The sequence below is a fragment of the Camelus dromedarius genome, chromosome 4 (genome assembly GCF_036321535.1).
Source record: "Camelus dromedarius isolate mCamDro1 chromosome 4, mCamDro1.pat, whole genome shotgun sequence".
Taxonomy (NCBI): Eukaryota; Metazoa; Chordata; class Mammalia; order Artiodactyla; family Camelidae; genus Camelus; species Camelus dromedarius.
Genome location: NC_087439.1, coordinates 91,518,245 through 91,542,839, shown reverse-complemented (window position 1 = coordinate 91,542,839; position 24,595 = coordinate 91,518,245). Strand labels below are relative to the sequence as shown.

Here is a 24,595-nt window from a genome sequence, read left to right as displayed (position 1 = left end):
AGATTTAAAGCACAATCCTTGAATTTCTTCTGTTGCCCACAGTGAGACACAGTCAATATTTATTTGTCAGATAAATGTGGCAGATAGTCACCAATGGAATATCATTTTCTTTCAAACCCAAGAAGTGTGCTCTGAATAACTCAGAAAAGACATCAAAAACAGTCACACACTATTAGAGTTAATATGTCTTGAAATATTTAGTTTAGCGATTTCATAGGGTATTCTAAGGAACACTAGTTCCATGAGATGATCCACCAAAAAAAGTTGTAAGAAATCCATTAACCCACTGTTTTCCAAAAATGAGTAACCTCAGAACCTTTTTTTCTCCATAGCACCTATTAAAATCCCAAAGAATTTGTGACCTACCAACACCTTTTAGAAAATCCCTAACGTGCCCAAATAGTCCATTTTACAAAAGATGAAATGGCTCTCTTTTTCCATCTCCCCAAATGTAACTGATTTGCCCAAGGTCACGCAGCTAGTCCCTAACTTCTAGTGCTCCTTCCATGCTACCACACCAGAGGAACCTTTTCTAAATGGCAATTTAATCAGACTGGACTTCCTGATTAACAGCAAGATCATTAGTCATTTAATGTTAGTTATGTTTGAAAGTTTTCCCACAACAGGGTTGACCTGAAAGAGGTTAGTATTGTATGTCTCTCCCTTCAAGTTGCTATTTCAAGGTTGGTTTTACCTGGAGTGAGAGTAAATTTCTGTCTATTTGGAATAGTTCCATCTTGAAGATATTTCAATATTTCTTACCACAACACCCTTTCTGTGCTCAGTATTTTTAGCTTATTGTTTTCTATTTTGGCAGCTGAGAAGCTGCAGTTTGTAATTTTACCTCCAGCTTCATATTTCTTCTTACAAGTGAATACAACGTCCTGTTTATTATAATAAAATCACTAGTTGGCAGAACGACATTAAATGGAAAAAAAAAAAGAGAGAAAGCAATTGGAAAATTTAGAGCAAGCAATTTTAAGTGCCAAGTTTCACATTTGTAATGGTCCAGTGGAGGTCACTGGGCTTCCTTTTTATTGAGGGAATAGTAAAGAAATAGATATCGACAAGTTCTCCTGTGAAAAAGCATAGAAACCACCTCCACTTCAAGGAAGCTCATAGTTTTACTGAAAAGTGATGTGATTGAAACTTCCACAATACTACTAAATTATAAAAATCAGTTTAGCATGGTATTTTCCTGCTCCAATATTTAGGTTTTTATTTTCCACTTTAATTGAGTCTTTAAGCTTTGGTTCCAGTTCAGCAACAAGAGAAACAAAACAATATGAATGAAATTAGAATTGGGGCCAGTCTCAGAAATAACCTTGGGGTTTCTTGGGCTTCTGGTGCCACCCACTTTAAGCAGTTTCCTTTGGATATATTCTCTTCCTGATCCCCAAAGGATTGCTGTATTGGTGTTGCTTTTTTTCTTTTTTTCTTTCTTTTTTTTTTTTTAAACCTCAGATGCCCTGCTAAGGAGAGCTTCAGGTCTAGGCCATGCAAGCAGCAATCCTCCAGAGACAGGAACAGAAGGTCCAGAAAAATGGTGCTCCCAATCAGAAGGCCAGATTGCCCCTAGAAGTTCACACTAGCCTTACTTCTTGAAAATTGCTAACCAACCATTTTTCTTTTCAAAATAAACACTGTTTCTCTCAACTTCAGTTTGCAAAATATTACCCCAATTCCACTGGACCAAAAAACTGGAATTTTACTGACATAATTGGATTATGAGGTTTAAAGATTGATGGAACTTTTCTGTTCCAAATACAATTGTTCAAATACCAAACCTAAACGGATATGTAGAAGCCCTTACGTAGCTAACGCCAGAATAACACTGTAGGATCCATGGCAGAGTGGCCCAGCAGAAGGGGTGAAGAAGCTATCAAAACCATAGGCGTTGTGAGCCCTGTTACAGAGAGAAGGATCTAGGAGTCTCAGAGCAACGTATCACCTTTTCTGCAGCCACAGCCTATCCCTAAGTCACTCTAGTTCCCTCTATGCCTGCTCATTTCTCAGATCTCAGCTCAAGCACTGATATGCTTGGCAGTTTGTTCATATGAATATGACAGCACTTGCCATTCTCTGCTGTAATTTATCTGAGTATAAACGCATCCTCCTGAGGAAAAAGTAAAGCCATAAAGAACAAGGGCTGGGCCTTACTTGTTTTTGTATTTCCAGTGAATAACTTAGTATTTGGTATACAGATATGTAAATAATATACATAAATAGATGAATATAGGAGAGAAGAAGGGAGGAAAAGGAAAAAGGTTTTATCTAGGAGTTTACAGAATACGTATACCTATTCATAGCACATGCTTTTTTAGCATGTGTTAGGACTCATTCCTAGTTCTTTTGACATTCGTAGAAAAATTTATATTGATAAAACCTCATTGTAGGCACTGGATCTCTGAGCAGAAGAAATGACAGTATTATAAACTCTTGTACCAACTATCTCTCTCCTCCATTACAATTCCATATTTGACTATTGCTTAATACATCTGATTCATGCTCCTCTGCAACAAAACTGAGAATTTCATAAGAACAGAGACCACTATTTTTGTTCATTGTTGAATCCCTACTGAATCCCTACTGAATCCATGGATGGTATTTAATAGTTATTTGTTGACTGAAAAACTAAATAAATCTATCACAAGTCAAAGAGAAGAAAAAGGTCATCAGATCTAAACACTTCAGCACACTAAGTACTTCTCTGTTTTTCATTGTAAAAAGTTAGAAATTAACTGTGACTACATAAATACATGAATTAACCCTGGCATCCTCACATGTTGTGTGGATCAGGTGCTAAATGAGGTGTACAGATGAAAGAGTCAGTGTTCCAGAAAAGAAAGGCAATGATAATTGACATTTTCGTTGATTCCTATACTTTGAGCCAACTGTGAACAAGGGGTATTTACCCATGCCCAGTATCATGGATTTATGGAAATTATCTAGTTTCAGCTAAACTAACCTTTACAAAATAGGCAAGTGGCAAAAAAAGATTATTGAAACGATCCACAGATTGAAGATAATATTAAATTAACAGGACTAATACCACTAACACCATGAAAATAGCAATTTCTTCTGCTCCTAATATGAATTCATCATCAGCCACATTATGATTTCAAAACAGTGACTGTCAATCATATGTTACCTGGCAGATATTTAGAAAAAAATAAATACACTTAATCTGTCCCTTCAAGGTAAAGGTGCTGTTTTAACAATGATTTTAAAAAGTTACTGCTTTTTGAAAACAAAATAAAACAAGAAACTCAAGTTTTTAACATAAAATTCTAAAAGTAAATGTTCTGAAGTATTTCCATTATTATACAATTTGGGGGCCAAAATGACCTAATCATATAAACTACAAAACTGCTCATATTTATACACTTAAATTTCCCAACACAGTTTTCAAAATAGTTTTCAAAGATGCCAACTGAAGAATAACCCAAGATTATGAAACCATTTTTAAAAATCTAAAAATGCAGCGCCTTTCAATTAGTCCACAAGAACTGACTGACATCTTGAAAGATGGAAATTCATTAGCTGGGTTTCAAAACAAATTTGAATATAATCAGTGAATAGGAATAAAAAAAGGAGTATTATGATTTAAGTTCAGCTAACTTCTTTCCAAGATACGAGGTTATCTTTTTCAGTTACGATAACCATTAAAAACAAAACAAAGTATCAAAAGACACAAAACTTATAATCAGACCTCTGTATTTCCATATTTCAAATTGTTAAAACAAAATTTAAAAACCAACACAGAATATTCAATCACATTGCTTTCACTAGAATAGAATTATTAATATGAACAGTTTTCTATACCTTTTTAAAGTAGAATAAAAAATATTTTAAAACTTATTTCATTCTCGTTTGCCCACTTTATGTATGCTTACAACATACATAATAAATTAGTAAAGTAGTAAGTACACTTGTAATTTTAAAATGAAGGCATACTGTTATAGGGATGCATGTTCAAAGTTTAGAGATTACTACTTTAAGCATCAGGAAGCACTTAAAAGATTTTAAGACAAAGGAGTTAAAAAAATTCAGATTTAAATTTTTGAAACATAATTCTAGAGATAATTAGTAGAGAAAAAAATTTTGGAAGCTAAAGTGGTTAAAAAAAAATCTCTCTTACTGTGCTAATAGCAGAGAGCATCCTATAAGCTCTCTGTATCTTTGGATCCTTTGGCAGGAACAGGTATATTTTAACAGAGCCCATCTGCAGAGCAAGTCCTCCTATTCTGTGGTCTAACTCAGAAGGCAGTGGAGCCAAAGAAAAAGGCAAGGTAGGGCCACGAGAGGGGAACTGAGCAAAATACTGGATTCTATGATTATTGGAGTGCTTTTTTATTTAGCTGCAGACTAGGAGTCGGGCTAGAAAAGACTGAACATTTCTCTTTTTCAATATTTCCATTTCTAGTTTTTAACAGTTATAGAAGTTATTTTTCTAAATAATTTGAATAATATAGAAATTTATGAAATGAAAGTAAAATATTGCCTCTCTACCTCCTACTATGTCACCAAGCCCATGTATAGTATTCACTGTCAACAGTTTGATGTATTTCTTTCCGGAACTTTATCCATGCATATATACTTTTATGTGCCATGTATATGTTTGGGTGTACATACACATTTATTTAGTTCTTATATTATTTGACTTTATTAAAAAAATAAGCTCATATTTCTATTGTTCTGAAACCTGCTTCTTTCACTTCACGATACACACTGGCCATCCTTTTCAGGACAGTCCACATGGGTCTAGCTTCTTTTTTGCAGCTGCACAGAATGCTGTCTTATCGATGTGACACGTTATCTAACCATTTCTTTATTAATGGACATTAGCAGTGTCACTTTTATAATAAAGAGCAACAAACATTCTTGTGCATGTCCTCAGACACTTCTTTGAGTAGAATGGATTCCTAGAAATACAGTTTTTAGGTAAAAGGATAAGTACATTGAAAATGTTGATAGCTACCGCAGAACAGCTATTATAATTTACACTTCAAACAAAATTCAGTCATTCATTCTGACTTACTTTTCTCACTGAATTTTTAAAATAGATTCCTAGATTTAGGAAAAGATCTCAGAAAACAAGTCCTTCAATTTGAATATGAGAAAATGAAGGTTCAGAGAGTAAGGTTATGAGCCCAAGATCTCAAAGCCCCTGATGAGATAACTAGCCAACAAGAGTTTCCTCAACAGTGGTTACTGTTGAAAGCCAAGAACGCAACTTGAGTTAACTGACTTCAAATATCATGTGTGTTCCATCAGAACTACTAACAAGCGATTAGAGACGGAGAAGATAGCGGAGTAGAAGGACGCTCGCAGGTCACCGTCTCCCACAAATACACCAAGACCCACATCTACAGACCCACTCAGCCGACCAGAGCACCTGTGGAACTCCGACAGAACATCGCCCTCTTCAAAAGATAAAGATGCCAAAAATCTGGTAGGAGAAAAGGAAAAAAGAAAGAACAAAAGGCAAAGCAGCGCGGGACGGGTCCCGCGGGGAGGGAGCGGCAAAAGAGGACTGGCGCTCGCTCGCTGGGTCTCCCCTCTCCAACTGAGAGGCCAGCGGGACGGAGGGGGAGCCTCCGAGGCTCGGATCTGTACAGAGCAGCCCTTGACTGACAGAACTAAGTTAAACGGGCACAGAGCGTCCCCCCGACACCCAGCCTGAGACGCGGCCAGCAGCGGCAGGCAGGGCCAGGATGCACAAGCCGGGCAGAGGACGGAAGTGGCTGCACGGAGGCAGCCCTGGGGGAACGCAAGGGGCTACGCGCCATGGCTGTGGGTGCACAGGGCAGAACAACCTGGGCCCTCCATAAAACAGCAAGGTTGATGTGCTCTCGGGGGAAGGGTGCACACCCCCATCTCTGAAAACCCGCGGAAAGTTTTCGGGGGAAGAGAGGCAGGGCTCAGGCACAGCCGCCATATCCTCCGCGCTTAGCACCCAGGTGGGGGCGGGGGCGGGGGCGAAACCTGCATCCGCACGGAAGGGCTTAGCAGCCTCAAAGGCCAGACTGAGACTGGCCTGCAGCCCGGGGCAGATAGGATCCTTCCATCCTGGTCCCTCAGAGAACTTGCTCCACAAAGACAAACAAGGAGCTGGGTTTTGGCTCGGAGCAGGGACAAGGCTGTCCCTCGGTCTTCCCGGAGCCCACCCGCGGAGCGCCGACCAGGGCGGAGCGCGCAGCCGCACAGAGCAGCGGAGCTACCGGCGGCGGCGCAGGTAGAGCGAGAGCGGCCCCCCGCCTTTCGGGCAGTAACACAGCCCCTGACGGAGGTGCTGGGAGGGGGCACGACCCGCCCTCCTACCCGGCCAGTCTGCAACATCTGACTGCGGCATCCAGAGGGGCAGCGACCCGCCCGCCCACAGCAGAGAGCTGCACCTGACCCAGTGTTAGGAGGAGGCGCGATCTGCTTGCCGACAGGTGCTGGGAGCAGCACAGAAGAGGGCGCCAACGGAGGGCCTCTGAAAACAGCAAGCTGAGCTTCCAAAACAGGACGAAGACAGAAAGACTTCACATTAAAAGCACACAGACTCCAGGAGAACACCGACAACCACCCCCCCCCTTTTTTTTTAAATCTGTTTTTACCTGTTCTATTTTCTATTACTCTCTTAATCTTTACTTCTTAATTCATTTCTATTTCTCTTGGGTTTTGATGTCCTGTTATTGATTAGACACAGGTTTCAAATACATCTATTCATCTCCCCCCCGCTTTTTTTGTAAAGGTTTCAAAAGGACGTCTCAACCCGATTAATACTCTGCTTCAACTCACTCTTCTATTATTCATTATACACTGTTTTCAAACCCTCTTTCTCCCTTCTTTTAAAATTCTTTCTCTCTCTCTCTTATTTTTTTCTTTTTTTCCTAAGTTCTATTCCTAAATAGGCATCAGACAGATAAAATCCTTAAGGACCAAAATAAACAACTGATACTCCATAAACCACAGTGCCAAAGAGGTATGAGCAAGATGAAGAAGCAGAAAAACCTTTCCCAATTAAAAGAACAAGAGAAATCCCCTGAAAGAAAGATCAACGAAATAGACATCGATAGCCTACTAGATCAAGATTTCAAAAAAGGAGTGATCGAATTGCTGAAGGAATTAAAAGAGATAGTGTTTAGAGATATAAAATATGTCAAAAATGAAATTGAAGCTATAAAGAAGAGCCAAGTAGAATGGGTAAACTCATTGACAGAGATGAGGAATGATCTAATAGCTGTGCAAAGCCGACTAGATAATGCAGAGGAACGAATTAGTGATCTAGAAGACAGGGCAATAGAAAGCACCCATTCAGAAGAACTACAAGAGAAGCAAATAAAAAATAATGAAAATAGCATAAGGGACCTATGGGATAATATAAAGCATCCCAATCTTCGCATAATAGGGGTCCCAGAAGGAGAAGAAAGATCAAAGGGGATTGAAAAGGTTTTTGAAGAAATCATGACTGAAAACTTCCCAAACTTAAAGAAGGAATCAGATATCCAAGTACAGGAAGCTCAGAGGGTCCCAAACAGGAAGAACCCAAATAGACCCACACCAAGACATATCATAATCAAGATAGCCAGAGTCAAGGATAAAGAAATGATTCTAAAGGCAGCAAGAGAAAAGCAAAGAGTAAGTTACAAGGGAACCCCCATAAGGCTCTCACCTGATTTCTCTACACAAACACTACAGGCCAGAAGGGAGTGGCAAGATATATTCAAAGCCCTGAATGAAAAAAAGATGCAGCCTAGGATCCTTTATCCAGCAAGGCTATCCTTGAGGATAGAAGGAGAAATAAAGAGTTTCACAGACAAAAAAAAAGCTGCAGGAGTTTAGCAACACTAAACCCATGCTAAAAGAAATATTGAAAGGGCTATTCTAAATAGAAAAGCAGCAGGATGCTACAGAAATGAGAAACACACAACTGGAAAGGTGATAACTCATGAATTACAAATAAAGTAAACATGAAATTATAAAAGAAGACATACAAATCACTGAGACTGGGAGAGGGAGGCAGGGAAATATAGAATATTTTTTTCTTTCTTTTTAAAATTTTTTTAACAGTAGGATGGGTTTGAGATCATGTTACTATCAGTTTAATAAAAACAGTTACAGTAATGGGTTGATAGATTTACAAAAAAGGGTAACCACAAGCCAAAAATTTACAAAGGACTCACAAAAATTAAATAAAATCCATGATAATACAAAGGAAAATTACCAAACCACAAAAGGAAGAAGAAAGGAACAAAGAGGATACATCAATTCAACTGCAAAGATAAGTTCAAAATGGCATAAACACACATCTATCATTAATTACTGTAAATGTTAATGGACTAAATGCTCCAGTCAAAAGACACAGAGTGGCAGACTGGATAATAAAGCAAGAACCTTCAATATGCTGCATACAAGAGACCCACTTTAGGGAGAAGGACACATATAGATTGAGAGTGAAAGGATGGAAAAGGATATTCCATGCAAATGGAAAAGCCAAAAAAGCAGGTGTTGCAGTACTGATTTCAGACAAAATAGACTTTAAAACAAAGGCCATAAAGAAAGATAAAGAAGGACATTTTATAATGATTAAGGGAGTGATACAAGATGAGGATATTACACTCGTTAATATATATGTACCCAATATAGGAGCACCTAAGTACATACAAGAATTACTAACAGAGATAAAGGGGGATATTGATGGGAATACAATCATAGGTGGAGATTTTAACACTGCATTAACATCACTAGACAGATCTTCCAGACAGAAAATAAACAAGGCAACAGAGAAATTAAATACTACAATAGAAAAACTAGATTTGGTGGATATTTTCAGAGCATTACACCCCCCAAAAATAGGATATACATTCTTTTCAAGTGCACATGGAACATTTTCCAGGATCGATCATGTACTTGGGCACAAAAGAAACCTCAACAATTTTAAGAAGATAGAAATGATCTCAAGCATCTTTACTGACCACAATGCCATGAAACTGGAAATCAACAACAGAGAAACAAAGGAGAAAAAAAGGAAAGCATGGAGATTAAACAGTATGTTATTGAAAAAACAATGGATCAATGAGGAAATCAAAGCTGAAATTAAAAAATACCTTGAGACAAATGATAATGAAAGCACAACCACTCAAAACCTATGGGACACAGCAAAGGCAGTGCTAAGAGGGAAGTTTATAGCGATACAGGCCTTCCTCAAAAAAGAAGAACAATCTCAAATAAACAATTTAACCCACCACCTGAATGAATTAGAAAAAGAAGAACAAAAAGCCCCGAAAAGCAGAAGGAAGGAAATAATAAAGATCAGAGAGGAATTAAATACAATAGAGATTAACAAGACCATAGAAAAAATCAACCAAACCAAAAGCTGGTTTTTTGAAAAAGTAAATAAAATCGACAAACCTCTGGCCAAACTCACAAAGAAGAAAAAAGAGAGAGCACAAATTAGCAAAATAAGAAAGGAAAATGGAGAAATTACAACAAACAAAATAGAAATACAGAATATCATACGAGAATATTATGAAAAACTATATGCAACCAAACTGGATAACCTAGAGGAGATGGACAAGTTTCTGGAAACATACTGTCCACCAAAACTGAATCAAGAAGAATCTGAACACTTGAACAATCCGATCACTAGAAAGGAAATAGAAATAGCAATTAAAAACCTCCCTACAAATAAAAGTCCAGGACCGGACGGCTTCACCGGGGAATTCTACCAAACATACAAAGAAGAACTCATACCAGTCCTTCTCAAACTCTTCCAGACGATTGAAAAGGAGGGAATACTCCCAAACTCATTCTATGAAGCCACCATCATCCTGATACCAAAACCAGGCAAAGACACTACAAAAAAAGAGAATTATAGGCCAATATCACTAATGAACATAGACGCCAAAATCCTCACCAAAATTTTAGCAAATAGAATCCAACAACACATAAAGAAGATTATACATCATGACCAAGTGGGGTTCATCCCAGGGACACAAGGCTGGTTCAACATATGCAAATCAATCAGTGTAATACATCACATCAACAAGAGAAAGGACAAAAACCACATGATCATCTCAATCGATGCAGAAAAAGCATTTGATAAAATTCAACACCCATTTATGATAAAAACTCTCGCCAAAGTGGGTATAGAGGGAACATATCTCAACATAATAAAAGCTATATATGACAAACCTACAGCCAGCATAGTACTCGACGGTGAAAAACTCAAAAGCTTCCCACTAAAATCTGGGACAAGACAAGGATGCCCACTATCACCATTCCTATTCAACATAGTCCTGGAAGTCCTAGCCACAGCAGTCAGGCAAGAGAAAGAAATAAAAGGGACCCAAATTGGAAAAGAAGAGGTAAAAGTGTCATTATATGCTGATGACATGTTACTATATATAGAAAACCCTAAAAGGTCCACACAAAAGCTACTAGAGCTGATTGAAGAATTCAGCAAGGTAGCAGGTTACAAAATTAACGTTCAAAAATCAGTTGCATTTCTTTACACTAACGATAAATCAACAGAAGAAGAAAGTGTAGAAACAATCCCCTTTAAAATAGCACCCAAAGTAATAAAATATCTGGGAATAAATCTAACCAAGGAGGTGAAAGAATTATACACAGAAAACTATAAACCATTGATGAAGGAAATTAAAGAAGACTTTAAAAAATGGAAAGATATTCCATGCTCCTGGATTGGAAGAATCAATATTGTTAAAATGGTCACACTGCCCAAGGCAATCTACAGATTTAATGCAATCCCTATCCAATTACCCAGGACATATTTCACAGAACTAGAAAAAATCATAATAAAATTCATATGGAACCATCAAAGACCTAGAATTGCCAAAGCATTACTGAAGAGAAAGAAAGAGGCTGGAGGAATAACTCTCCCAGACTTCAGACAATACTATAGAGCTACAGTCATCAAGACAGCATGGTATTGGTACCAAAACAGACATATAGACCAATGGAACAGAATAGAGAGCCCAGAAATGAACCCACAAACTTTTGGTCAACTCATCTTTGACAAAGGAGGCAAGAATATACATTGGAATAAAGACAGTCTCTTCAGTAAATGGTGTTGGGAAAACTGGACAGCAGCATGTAAAACAATGAAGCTAGAACACTCCCTTACACCATATACAAAAATCAACTCAAAATGGATTAAAGACTTAAACATAAGACAAGATACAATAAACCTCCTAGAGGAAAACATAGGCAAAACATTATCTGACATACATTTAAAAATTTTTCTCCTAGAAGAAATAGAAGCAAGAATAAACAAATGGGACCTAATGAAACTTACAAGCTTCTGCACAGCAAAGGAAACCAGAAATAAAACAAGAAGAAAACCTACGGAATGGGAGAAAATTTTTGCAAGTGAAATCGACAAAGGCTTGATCTCCAGAATATATAAGCAGCTCATATGACTCAATAAGAAAAAAATAAACAACCCAATCCAAAAATGGGCAGAAGACCTAAACAAGCAATTCTCCAAGGAAGACATACAAATGATCAAAAAGCACATGAAAAAATGCTCAATATCACTAATTATCAGAGAAATGCAAATCAAAACTACAATGAGGTATCACCTCACACCAGTCAGAATGGCCGTCATTCAAAAATCCACAAATGACAAATGCTGGAGAGGCTGTGGAGAAAGGGGAACCCTCCTACACTGCTGGTGGGAATGCAGTTTGGTGCAGCCACTATGGAAAACAGTGTGGAGATTCCTCAAAAGACTAGGAATAGACTTACCATATGACCCAGGAATCCCACTCCTGGGCTTGTATCCAGAAGGAAATCTACTTCAGGATGACACCTGCACCCCAATGTTCATAGCAGCACTATTTACAATAGCCAAAACATGGAAACAGCCTAAATGTCCATCAACAGGTGACTGGATAAAGAAGAGGTGGTATATTTATACAATGGAATACTACTCAGCCATAAAAACCGACAACATAATGCCATTTGCAGCAACATGGATGCTCCTGGAGAATGTCATTCTAAGTGAAGTAAGCCAGAAAGAGAAAGAAAAATAGCATATGAGATCGCTCATATGTGGAATCTAAAAAACAAGAACAAAAACAAACAAACAAACAAAAACAAAGCGTAAATAAAGGACAGAAATAGACTCACAGACAGAGAATACAGACTTGTGGTTACCAGGGGGGTGGAGGGTGGGAAGGGATAGACTGGGATTTCAAAATTGTAGAATAGACTACACTGTATAGCACAGGGAAATATACACAAAACGTTATGATAACTCACAGAGAAAAAAATGTGACAATGAGTGTGTATATGTCCATGAATAACTGAAAAATTGTGCTGAACACTGGAATTTGACACAACATTGTAAAATGATTATAAATCAATAAAAAATGTTAAAAAAAAAAAAAAAAGAACTACTAACAAGCAGGAAAGGGAACTGTCATCTCCTTTTTCTTGCCTACCCTCAACAAGAAAAGAAAAAAAGGGAGTAAATTCCTAAAAGATATAATAGCAAGAGGGAGCCGGAAAGGAAGATTCTCAAACTAGGTGGAATAACGGGCATCAAAAGCTTAAGGTATCATAAGTTCAGCTGCACAAAGTGAGCAAGTGCGGTGGAAAAGACTCTGACATGGGATGACCTTAGCAAAAACCTTCCACAGCCTCAGTGGGTTGTATGAAAAGTTTCTTGGTTCTAAATATCTCCATGTGGCATCCAAAATGAATGCCAGTACTGAAACCAAATTCTGAAGAGAAATATCAGAAAAGAATTAACATCCCACAATGAAGAAACATCTTCAAAGAAGATGTTGTTAAAAAAATACCACAAAAGTACTTTCCAACAAATTCCAGACCTAAAAGTAAAGCTTTAAAATGAAACTCCAAGCACAGAAGTCTTGAATCCTTTGCTTTGTGCCTGAAGAGGCCCATTTAAAGGAAGGCACTTCTAACCAGATAACACTGTCTTTACTTGACCAGACCTATGGGGCATAACAATGAGAAAAGAAGGTGGCAACTATACTTTTTTGAAATTAGAATGGTCTAGAACAGAGGTCAACACACTTTTCCTTAGGCTTTGCAGGCCACATGGTCTGTTGCAACTATTCAACTCTGCTGTTATAGTGCAAAAAAAAAACAGCCATGGATCATATATAACCAAATAAGCATGGCTGTGTCCCAGTGCAACTTCATGAATGCTGAAATTTGAATTTTTATATAATTTTCATGAAAGATTATTGTTTCGACTTTTTTCACTATTTAAAAATACAAAACCCATTCTTAGCTCATGGGCTGTACATAAAAGGCAACGGGCTAGATTTAGCTTGCAGGCCATCATTTGCCAACCTCTTGGTACAGAGCACTTAATTCTGAATTGAACTGAACTTGTATGTTGGCAGAAAGACAGAAACATCTGAGCCCAGCTCCTAAGAAAGTGAAGTTAGAAGGCAGGAAGGTAGAAACACACTGTTCTTAAAGAGTTTTAGATATTTACCTTAAATCTCTCCTCTTGCTGAATTCCTCCGATGGAACTGTCCAAGGCAGGCTTTGAGGGAGACATTCTAAAACTTCTGAAGAGAAATCAGAGAAATCCACACCATACTCTGTTAGTATGCCTTCTGTTTCAGGCTCGATTTCACCAGCCTGCCCAAGACTCTTAGCCAGCTGCCTGTGGACAGGACAGAGAGGAACACCTGTGTTAGTGAATAAATGGAACATTAGCGAACTGTTTCCTAAAAGTGATGGTGGTAGAAAGTCTTTAAAAACTCTTGTCCTTCCCCCAGCAGGACCACCACCAGTGAATGGGGGGCCAACAAGGAGAGATGATGATACTCTTGTCCTGTGAACTTCATGAAGACAGTGTAATTTTACCTTTCTTCAAGAAATCTGATCTGGGGAATAGGGCCAGACAGTCCTTCTTAGGACTCCTGCAATTGTTCTTCATGGAGAAGTCAAGTTAACCTTTTGTCAATTCTTTCTCTTGCAAACATCTTTAGAGACAACTCTGATCAACCTAGTTTGCTGTTAAATCATTAGTTTCATAGTGCCTATACCTTAAGTCATGTTCACTAGATTAGACCTAATGTATATATTTATTTCACAATTCTACTAATTTTTACCGTATTAATACTTAAAAATATTTTATCTGAACAGAAAAGTGACATATGTTCACTGTAGACAAGTTAGAAAAGACAGAAATGTACCAAGAAGAAAAACTTAATTATCTTTAATCCAGTAACCCAGCAAACTACCATTCATATTTTAGGGTACTGGTCCATTAAAAGTAAGATTGCATCTAATAGGCTGGTCCTGATGCTGTAAATAGGATTCCATCTTTTAGAAAGCAGACCTCACTCTTTATCTGTGGGTCATCTATATATATATCAAAATTGATAGCTCTCCATTCTTGTAAACATTGACATGCCACATATAGACCACAAATCTAAAGGTAAGTGTTGAATACAGATAGTCAATAGGAAATGCGACATGAGTCTTGAAACAGCTGCCTTTGTTGACAGTGTTGGGAAGACCAAAGATAGCCACTTCCTCCACTGCACAGGTTTATTCATCCACCAGGGTGATCTAGGAATCCGCCCTCAGCAATTCCTGCAAGGAGTTTATGAGGTCTGGCATTAGGGCCTTCTCTGGGATTATTCAATTTCTTTGAAGAAGATCCTGTTTCCTACATAAGGGTAGATGCCTGGCTGCTAGAGTTCATAGGTATGCAGTGGTGAAGGGAACTGGAGATGTGGTTGCTTTATAGGCAGACTTTTAATTCCCATCTTCAGCCTTGTTACTTGAACACAGCATTGGTGGCAGAAATGCTGGCCCCATTTCTCATATGCCAGCCAAGAAAGACCAGCCCACTGTTGACACATACAACCTGCCCATGAGCCAGGCTCTAAGGAGACTGTGGGTTGACCTGTGGGCTCCAGGCAGCCTGTGGGCTCTTCACATACAATGGTGGCTCAGACCAACGCCTTCTCTTCAAATGTAGGTGGTGATATCCCAGAAAGCACATCAAAAAGCCAAAGACAGCAAAAATACAAGGGAAAAATAACAGAAAGCTATCTGGAAGATCCACAAATATGTGAAAATTAAACAACGCATGGATTAAAGAAGAAATAAAAAAAGAATTAGAAAATATCTTTAACTGAATGAAATACAACGCATCAATATTTGTGAGAACTAGCTAAAGCAGTGCTTTGAGGGAAACTTACAGCATTAAATGCTCATATCGAAAAAGAAGAAATGTGTCAAATCAATGATCTAAACTTCTACTTTAAAAAGCTGAAAAAAGAAAAGCAAATTAGATCTCAGATAAGCAGAAGAAAAGAAATAAGAATCAATGGATAGAAAATGAACAAACAATAAAGAAAACCAATGAAATCAAAAGCTGATTCTTTGAAAAGAGAATAAAATAGGTTTCTGGTGAGGCTGATCGAGAAAAATAAGACAAATTACCAATATCAGGAATGAGACAGGGGACATCACTTTAGATCCTACAAGCATTAAAAGGACAATAAAGGAATTATGAATGACTTTAGGCCAACAAATTCAGTATCTTGGATGAAATGGATGAACGCCTTGAAAGACACAAACTGCGTAAGACTATTCAAGCGGAAACCAATACTTAAATATTCCTTTATCTATTAAATAAACTGAATTCATAGTTCAGAATGTTCCCACAAAGAAAACTCCAGGACCAGATGGCTTCACTGGAGAATGCTACCAAGTATTTACGAAAGAATCAATACCAATTCCATACAAACTCTTTCAGAATATGGAATAGGACAGAATGCTTCCTAACTAGTTTTATAATGCCAGCATTATCTTGATACCAAAATCAGACAAAGGATTCATGAGATCAATATCCCTCATGAATACAGACTTAAAATTCTTATGAAATACTAGCAAACAGGATTCAGCAATATATAAAAAGGATAATACAACATTCAAGACCAAGTAATTTAAAGATTTGTCCAACATTCAAAGATTAATCAATATAATTCATCATACTACCAAACAATAAAAAAAATACATACAATCACAATCATCTCAATAGATGTAGAAAAAGCATTTGGCAAAATTCAACATCAGTTCATGATCAAAAGACTCAGCAAATGGGTAATGAACAGGAACATCCTCTACCTGATTAATGGCCCCTATGAGATTCCTGGAGCTAATACCAAACTTAATGGTGAAAGACTAAATGCTTTCCTCCAGATCAGGAAGAAGATAAGGGCATTCATTCTCACCAATAGTATTAAACATAGTATTGGAGGTCCTAGTGAGCATCATAAAGAAAAAGAAAAGGCATATAAATTAGAAAGGAAGACTCCCACATTGCATGCAAGTGGGCCAAAGGAGTACAACTCCCATTACAGAAGTGACCAGCCTCCTACTTAATTTCTGGCCTCTTTTTAGAGAAGACCCCTCTCACTCTATGAAAACTAGTACACTATGAAACAAGTACAGTGTGAAAGCCAGCACACTGTATGACTTAGACTCTGCTTCAACTCAAGACTTTGAATATGATGAGGATGACACAAAGACAAAAATGTGCTTAGGACTTATGCATGGCTGCTAGAGTGGTTTCCAGTAATAACAGTAGTGGTAGGAGTGTCCTGTGGCAATGTTTTCCTGCCAAGAGCAGTGGTAAGAATCATTGGCACTGTGGCCAAACTAATCCTGATAAAAGACTACGGCTGGACTTCTTGTTCTTGCCTGTCCAGATTTGCCTTGGTTTCTGCCCATAGCTTTCTCAGAACATTCAAGACTCTTTCAGTTTCTATGAGGTCAATATTCTTCTAGTAAATTCCTTTTCCAACCAGAGTTGGTTTCTCCTGTTTGCAACCAAGGATCCAGACAGTTAAAGGCTTGAGTCTCATTAATTTTCAAAATGACATTATTACCTGTGTTCACTAGAATGAAGTTCCTATTAAGGATTTGGAGAACCTGTCATCATCACGTTTGAAGTTTGAAGGATATTTTGGAAATTAACTAGTATTTTGAAAATTAATGGGAACTGAACTACCTCCAGTCCATCTAAACAACTAATTATTCTCACAGGTTCCTGACGTTCTGTTTTCTATAACCATCTCCTAATACTAATGTGTTTGTCTGGGTTCTTGGTTGTAAGCATGAGAAACTCTGGTTAAAGAAGGAATTTATTGAAAAGATACCAAAGAGCTCACAAAAACATTAAGAGACTTGGAGAACCTAAAAGAGGGATGGAAACAAAGAATTACATGTTCAACCTCTAAATTCTTAATTCCAGGCTAAGATGGAAACTCAAGAACTTACTATGTATATCAAAAAAGTATTTTGGTTCTCTTGCAGCTGCCAGGCTAAGACAGAAAAAAATTCAAAGGGTGATAAATTACTACATCATTGAATTCAGGTTCTCACTAAGTCTCTTATGTGAAAAGTAGGAGTAATAATCATAAAAAGTAAGACTCATAGAACCAAACTATCTATCTATCTATATACATACATAAAATATAAGATATTATATAGGAGAAAATGGAAAGGTCTGAGTACCTTGGATTCCTAGTTCCAACTGCCCTTCCATTGTCATAAGTCATAAGTAGACTATGATAGTATATCCATTCTAAAGGGTGGTCTCTGAAAAGATGGTGAGGCAGAAACTTCCTCCCTGCAGGCAGAACTACAGGCAACATATTCATGGTCCACTTTGGCTGAGGAAAGACGGCCTAACAGGCAGTGCCTAGAAGTTTAACCAGATGGATAGGGATCTGAAAGAAGAACAATTGTAGTACTGGTGACAAAGACATCTGCGGAAGAGACATGTGGGTGAAATAAACCTACTGAAATGAGCCCAGAGTGCAACTATTTGTGTTCCATGAGGATGGTCAGCAAAAGACTTCTTCTGTGGAGGCAAGATGATCTACCTTGAGAATGTCAACTAACCTCCTTCCCTAGCCACTGCAGTACTTGCTCAATGGGCATAAGAACAAAGTACATGACAGGAAATGAGCTCACAGCATGAACTTCCTCTCACTAATGATAACCTGGCTACCACCCTTGCAGGATGCCAGTTTTACAGCAGCAGCAACCAACTCTGAGGCTAGACACAGAAAAATGGCAGAAGGACCCACCAACTACTAGATAGCAAATTAAGTTTACTAAGCTCTTCTGTGATGGAAAGGGCAGTAACCTTCTCCATTAAAAGAAACACTAATTCTGGGTTTGAGTTTGCTGCCTTCATTTGTTCTACCCATCCTGCTAGTATAAATACCATAATCCATAAATTTACCAAATACCTTTTAGGCTATTATGTTATCTCATTCAACATTGTTTGTAATCAAGGATTTCACATTACAGATGCAGCAAAGCCCACTGAATTTACTGATTAGAATGATGTAATATTGTACTGATGGGCTCAATCGGGAGGCAATACCTTATGAGGTTGCAGTGCTATCCTCCAGGATATAACATTGCTTTCATTATCCTAGAGCCGTGCACACGGTCTGGGGACCAAGAGTGCAAGGGAGGAGCTGGGCCTTTCAATATCATACTTAAGACCCACTCGCAATAATACTCACTCCTCAGTTGAGAGGTTTTAGTACCTCTGGGGACACAGTCATGATTCTTCTGAATTTGAAGCTAAGACTCCAAGAATCCCAACTGATACGACAAGGCATAATATATACTACCTACTTCCTTCCTGAAGAAACCTCTGCAATTTAATCAGCTAAGAGAGGACTCAGAAGTAAGAGTTCAAGAATGGCAAATAATAATAAAACAGGTTAATCACACATTATGTTGAGACATATGAAATTGCCAATATATTTGACTGTTTTTTACCTATAAAACACAATTTCACATGATTCTGCCCTACAGTATTAGAAATTACATAAAATAACTCACCATACAAATAACCCAACAGCATACATAGTTTCTGGGAGAAGTATAAGGTAGATCATATAAAGCTTATTAGAGAATTAGACTAACATAAAAAGAAACATATTCTATTATGTGGTAGGAGTCTCATTAACAGTCTTTGTGAGGCAGACTTAAAACACAGTGGCCATCCTTTTCCTACCTGGTGAGGTTGGAGTGGCCAAAAATGATTATCTTATGCCTGAAATAGTGGGCTTAAATCCTTGAACAAAAGGCATTTTATAATATCCAAGTTAAAAAATAGACTACTAAAGTCCAGGAAGAACTCATTATTTAAAGATGGTGGGGAGAGGCACGGAGAGGAGCCATCCTAGGTGTCTGATTAAAAAAACAAAACAAAACAAACAAACAAAAAAACTGCACGTAAAAAGGGAAAGATAAGCAAAATAAATGGCAGAAGAATAAGATATACCTCGGAAGTATACAGACACAGAAATGACTTTCTTAACCAAAGATACAGGTGAGAGCTCAAAAATTTATGAAAATATCACCACCAAAGACAAGCTGAAAGCAAAGATGCAAATGCATGAAAAATAAATATATTTCACAAAAGGAAATAAAACCTAGGAAATAAGTAAAAAAGAAAAATAACCATCATAGAAATTAAAGTCATGCAGGAGGTAACTAATGAAGAACTGACACTACTTGAAAAAAAAAAATCATAGAGAAAAGCTTAAGAGAAGTGGGAAAAATGAAACTGGAAAGTACAAAGAATTTCAAAAGATTACAGGGAAAAGTGAATGAAGGAGATCAAACACTGGCATAACTGGTATTCCTGAAGGAAGGAAATACATATAAGGAACAGAAAACATTTTCAAAGATATCATTAAGACAACTTTCCTGAAATAGAAGAAATTTTAAAGACAGAAAAGGTATAACCTGTCTCAGGAAAACCAAATACAGAAAATTACCACTGAAGTTGGTGGATTTTGAAGATGGAGATTTTTAAATGCAAGAACTCAGGAAATATAATTCTCACAAATCCTTTCAGAAAGACCACTAGATGAAGGCTGTACCTACCAAGAAATGGAGAAATTTCTCCAAAAAGAAGATTAGTGTTGAGTACTGGATCCACTTCTGTTGGGGTGGGAAGGTGAAAGGAAAGGAGGACAAAAGTTAAGCAGGTGATGATGGACGAAATATTAATTGTCAGAACAAGTCACGTCAGTCATTGGACCTTTGCTGAAATTTAAAGAAAGAAACCTTGTCTTTTATTTAATTTCATTGTTGCTTTATGTTCTGGCAAAATTTTTCACCAGGCTATATTCTGAGTCCAAAGAATCTTGATTTGCTCACTGAAATTACAACACGGCTCATAATGACAAAATTATATTTTGGTTAGGGCTTCCAAATGTGATCAATGACTCCAAGTTTCTATTAGTAGTAATTAACATTTATTTTACTAAGTTCCAGAGAACATTTCTCAAGTATCATATTTAAATAAATTTATTACAGATTTTCATGGAAATATATTTAATAGAAGCATGCCCCAGACAGCTTGCAGGAGATAAAAATCTAACAGGTCAGCATGCTGAAAGAGCGCACGCATTCAGACCTTAGATGCTCCAGAAAGAACCTTATGCTGTCTACTTATACATTCTGCCACCACTCTAAAAAAAGATGACCTAGGGATCTAAACAAAAGTAGAATCTACTAGAGAACTGACTTAGACATTGTGTATGTCTTTACAGAAGAGTTTGTTTTTACATTTCAATTTCAGTGTAAATTTTACTTTAAATGAATATTGAAAGTCACTTTCCCTTTCATGTGCTATAGGTCAAATATTACAACTTTCTAAGTAGTTTCTGTCTTCTATTCACTGTCTGAAAAGATGGCAACCGCTGCTTTAGGACAACTATGATTCACTGTTGCATCAAAATCCCTGGCCAATTCTCTTAAAAACCAGCCTACTTTGAAAATGTTTATGAAAAGACTGAAAGGGAATACCTAAACATGGTGTTAATTTTTTTAGAGAGGGAGGATTATAAATGACTATTTCCTCTATTATCTAAACTTCCTTTAATGTTGTAACACTTTTTGAATTTAAAAATTACAGAAACATTTACTATAATCTAATAAAACTGTGGTGTCCAGTACTGGTTGCCTAACCAACATCCATTCCCCACCTCGTTCTTCCTGACAGAAACCTAATCTTCTTCACACAGGGAACTCATCTCATCTTTAGATCCTCATTATTCTGATAAAATCAGAACACAGCTTCCCTGGAGACTATAATCAATATTCGGGTTGGTGGATAGAATTTCCCCCTTCCTTATTGGATATGATCAAGAAAGCATGTAGCTTGACTATCCTGGCAGCCAACTTCATGGCCACAGAGAATTCACCACTAGATCACTGAAGACAGTAAAGGGCAACCTGATAACATCATCAAGTCACTGACTATACTAGATCTGGAGCCTGCATAACCTTTGGATTCCCACTTATGTGAGATAAAATATTCCCTTATTATTTAAGTTAGTTTGGGTCAGGGTTTTCTATCACATGGCACTAAAAGCACCCTAACTAATATAAAATATTTTAAAATATCTTCCATGAGAAGCAAACTTCCCTTTCCCTCCCTTCACTTTGCAACAGAAAATATAAAGCTCTTACTACCAAAAATAAAATCTCAGGACTGTACACATCACATATCTTATAGGTACTCACTACATACTAACATGGTACTGCTGCTTCTAGAACATAAAAAATATTAATAAATGGCCCCTTCCATAAGCAATACAACTCTGTCTTAAAGGCACTCCCTTTATGACTTTCACGTTGAACTAGGCACACAGAACATAAAACAAGCTCATTTCACCTTCATGGTATATAGCAGCAAGGCCAAGAAGTCACCCCGTTCCCTGAGCAGATCTCTCTCCTCAGTGCTGTCACTTCCCTTTGGTAGTATCTCCTTCTGGCAATGACACTTTCTAGCTGTGTCATAGTGCTTTAGATATATCTCTTCTTTATTAATAGATGGGGAGAATCATCCTAAAGAGAATAAACATTTCTTTTTCTATGTGTCTTTCACTGAGACTTGTTCATCTTAAGTGCCCAATACATGATGGTTGCACAAATAAATGAACAAATAAATTAATGCTCTTGAGCCCGGAAAAAAGGCATTCTATTCCTCCTTGAAATACCAAAGGAAAACTTAGAAAATTGAAGATAGTAAAAACAAACAAATAAAACCCAAAGACATGTATCCAGGTAAACTCTTGGGTCCTTTAATAGCCAGCTGCCGCATTAGCAAAATAATTAATATTAACGTATCAAAAAATCAGGAACAAGAAAAAAAAGCTTGCTACTATTTCTTTTACTCAAAAGTGAACTGCCATCACTTATTAAGGTGGAAAATATCTCCTCCCCAGTTGTGAGTTGCCAGTTCAGGAAGGTTCGAAAAAGAAATAAAAGTTTTAGGGATTCAAATGGAAGAAACAAATCTGTTAACCAATGAGGTGATTATCTACATAAAAAAAATCCAAAGGAAACTATATTCAAAGTATTAAAATAAGAGGATTTAGCAAGATGGCTGGATATTGGATTAATAAAAAATTAATTGTAATTTTATATACCAACACCAAAAAGCTACAAAATGCAACTTAAAGTGCCTGTTTTTCAGAAGTTAACATTAACAATATGAAAAGGCAAATCATAAACCACAGAAAAGAAATTTTCCAAATTATTAACTGCTAAAAGATTACTTTATATAATTTTTTAACTCAAGAAAATAAAGAAAGACAAATAGCCAAATTAAAAAAGAATGCTAAAATGAGTGGGTAAAAGTTTAAGTAAAAACAGAATTGAACAGCCCCAAAATACAGCATAACAATTACTAGGGAAAACAGCAAGTTAGGAATCCTGGCAGACACCACCTTAGCCAAGTGATCAAGGTTAATGTTACGAGTACACATACTGATATCATGTACCCTTTGATATGATGCACATAACTTTGCGGTATTCTTCCCAATAATGCCTAACCTCAATCTAACCATGAGAAAACATTAGACAAATCCAAACTGAGAAACATTCTACAAAATCACTGACCAGTACTCTTCAAAACTGCCAAAGTCATGAAAAATAAGGCTGAGGAAATTGGAAAAAAAACTACAGTAACATGACAACTAACTGCAATGTAGGATCCTGGACTAGATTCTCAAACAGAAAAAGGAGGTTAGTGGAAAAACTGGCAAGATCTGAGTAAGTTCTATATTTTATTTAATAGTATTGTACAAAGGTTAATTTCTTAGTTTTGATAAATATACTATGGTAATTTAAGATGTTAACATAAGGAGAGGCTGGGTAAAGGGTATACAGGAACTTTTCATACCATTTTTGTAATTTCTGTAACTCTAAATTACCTTAAAAAATTAACTGTGAAAAAACGAGTAAAGACATAAAGATATTTTCTAGGAGAGGAAACATAATGACTATATATATAAAGATGCTCAATCTCATTAGTGATTAGGAAAATATAAATTAAAATCACAATGAGATACCATTATACACCCACCTGCTTGGCAAAAATTGAAGAGTCTAACAATATCAAGTGTTGGTAAGAGTGTGAAGCAATGGAAAGTCTTCTCCACTGCTGGCAGGACTGAAAATGGGTACAGCCACTTTAGAAAATGACTTGGTTGTAAAGCTGTAAAGTTAAACATGCACATATGTGTGATACAGTAACTTTACTCTTCAGTAGAGTCTAGAGAAACTTCAGTTAGTAAATAAGCACTGGAATGTTTGTGGGAGCATTGCTTATAATAGCAAAAACCTCAGTTCAACCCAAATATCCATTGTTGGATAAACATAATATATTTCAAGAAATAAAAATATTATGAATTAAAATGAATGAAGTATATGAATATACCTTGGATATATAATGTTAAATAGAAAGAAGCAAGTCACAGAAGAATATGTATAGCAAGGTACTTTTTATAAGGTTCAAAAACACAATGTTGGGCAAATTATAGAGAAAAGTACATTTCGATTAGCATGTTTGAGACAGTGGTTACCTCTCGGGAAAAAATTAGGGGTTAGGATAGAGAGGAACACAGAGGGAGCTTTAATAATATTATGACAGATTTCTGAATCTGGTTCATGGGTTGGTTTAAATATCAGAATTCAAAACTTACATAAGTGTTACAATATTCTTTTATCTGTGAAACATGCTTTTCAATTAATGTTAACAAATATTTTAAAAATAATATTTTAGACAAATATATACTGAACCCTTAATAGTGATTATTTTAGAGGGTAAAATTCTGGAAAATGTTCACTTTCTATAGTACATGTTTTAAATAATTTTAATAATAAATATATAATATGTATGTATTTGAAAAAATTAATTTTTTCTTAATTTTGATACTGTAGTAATAAATATTTGTGAGATAGAAAGCTTTCCTCATTAGAATAATTTCTAATAATCATTACCTCAATTTTTTCCACTCATCAGAGTTCTTCCACAGATACTGTTCCCATTCACAATCCATGACATTACAACTGAGTCCTACTATAAAATCAACCAGGACAGTGCCGAAACATTCCCAACTTCTCACAGTTGATAGGTGGGAGCTGTGTGTGTGTATACACATTCTACATAAATAAGCATTAGGTCCACTGTTGTGGGTAATGTGCTAGTGCAAACCTTATTGAGGGAAGGGACCAGCTACAGATATAA

At 36.9% G+C, this 24,595-nt stretch overlaps 1 protein-coding gene across 7 annotated transcripts in view; it reads right to left on the bottom strand.

Annotated features, from left to right (window-relative positions):
• Positions 1–24,595, bottom strand: part of DIS3L2 (DIS3 like 3'-5' exoribonuclease 2) — a 321,790-nt gene that overhangs the window by 160,298 nt on the left and 136,897 nt on the right. For all 7 annotated transcript variants that reach the window (XM_064485261.1, XM_064485263.1, XM_064485264.1 and 4 more), the window contains one exon: positions 13,487–13,660. In XM_064485261.1, the coding sequence (XP_064341331.1) occupies positions 13,487–13,660 (174 nt within the window). The remainder of the gene's footprint in view (positions 1–13,486; positions 13,661–24,595) is intronic.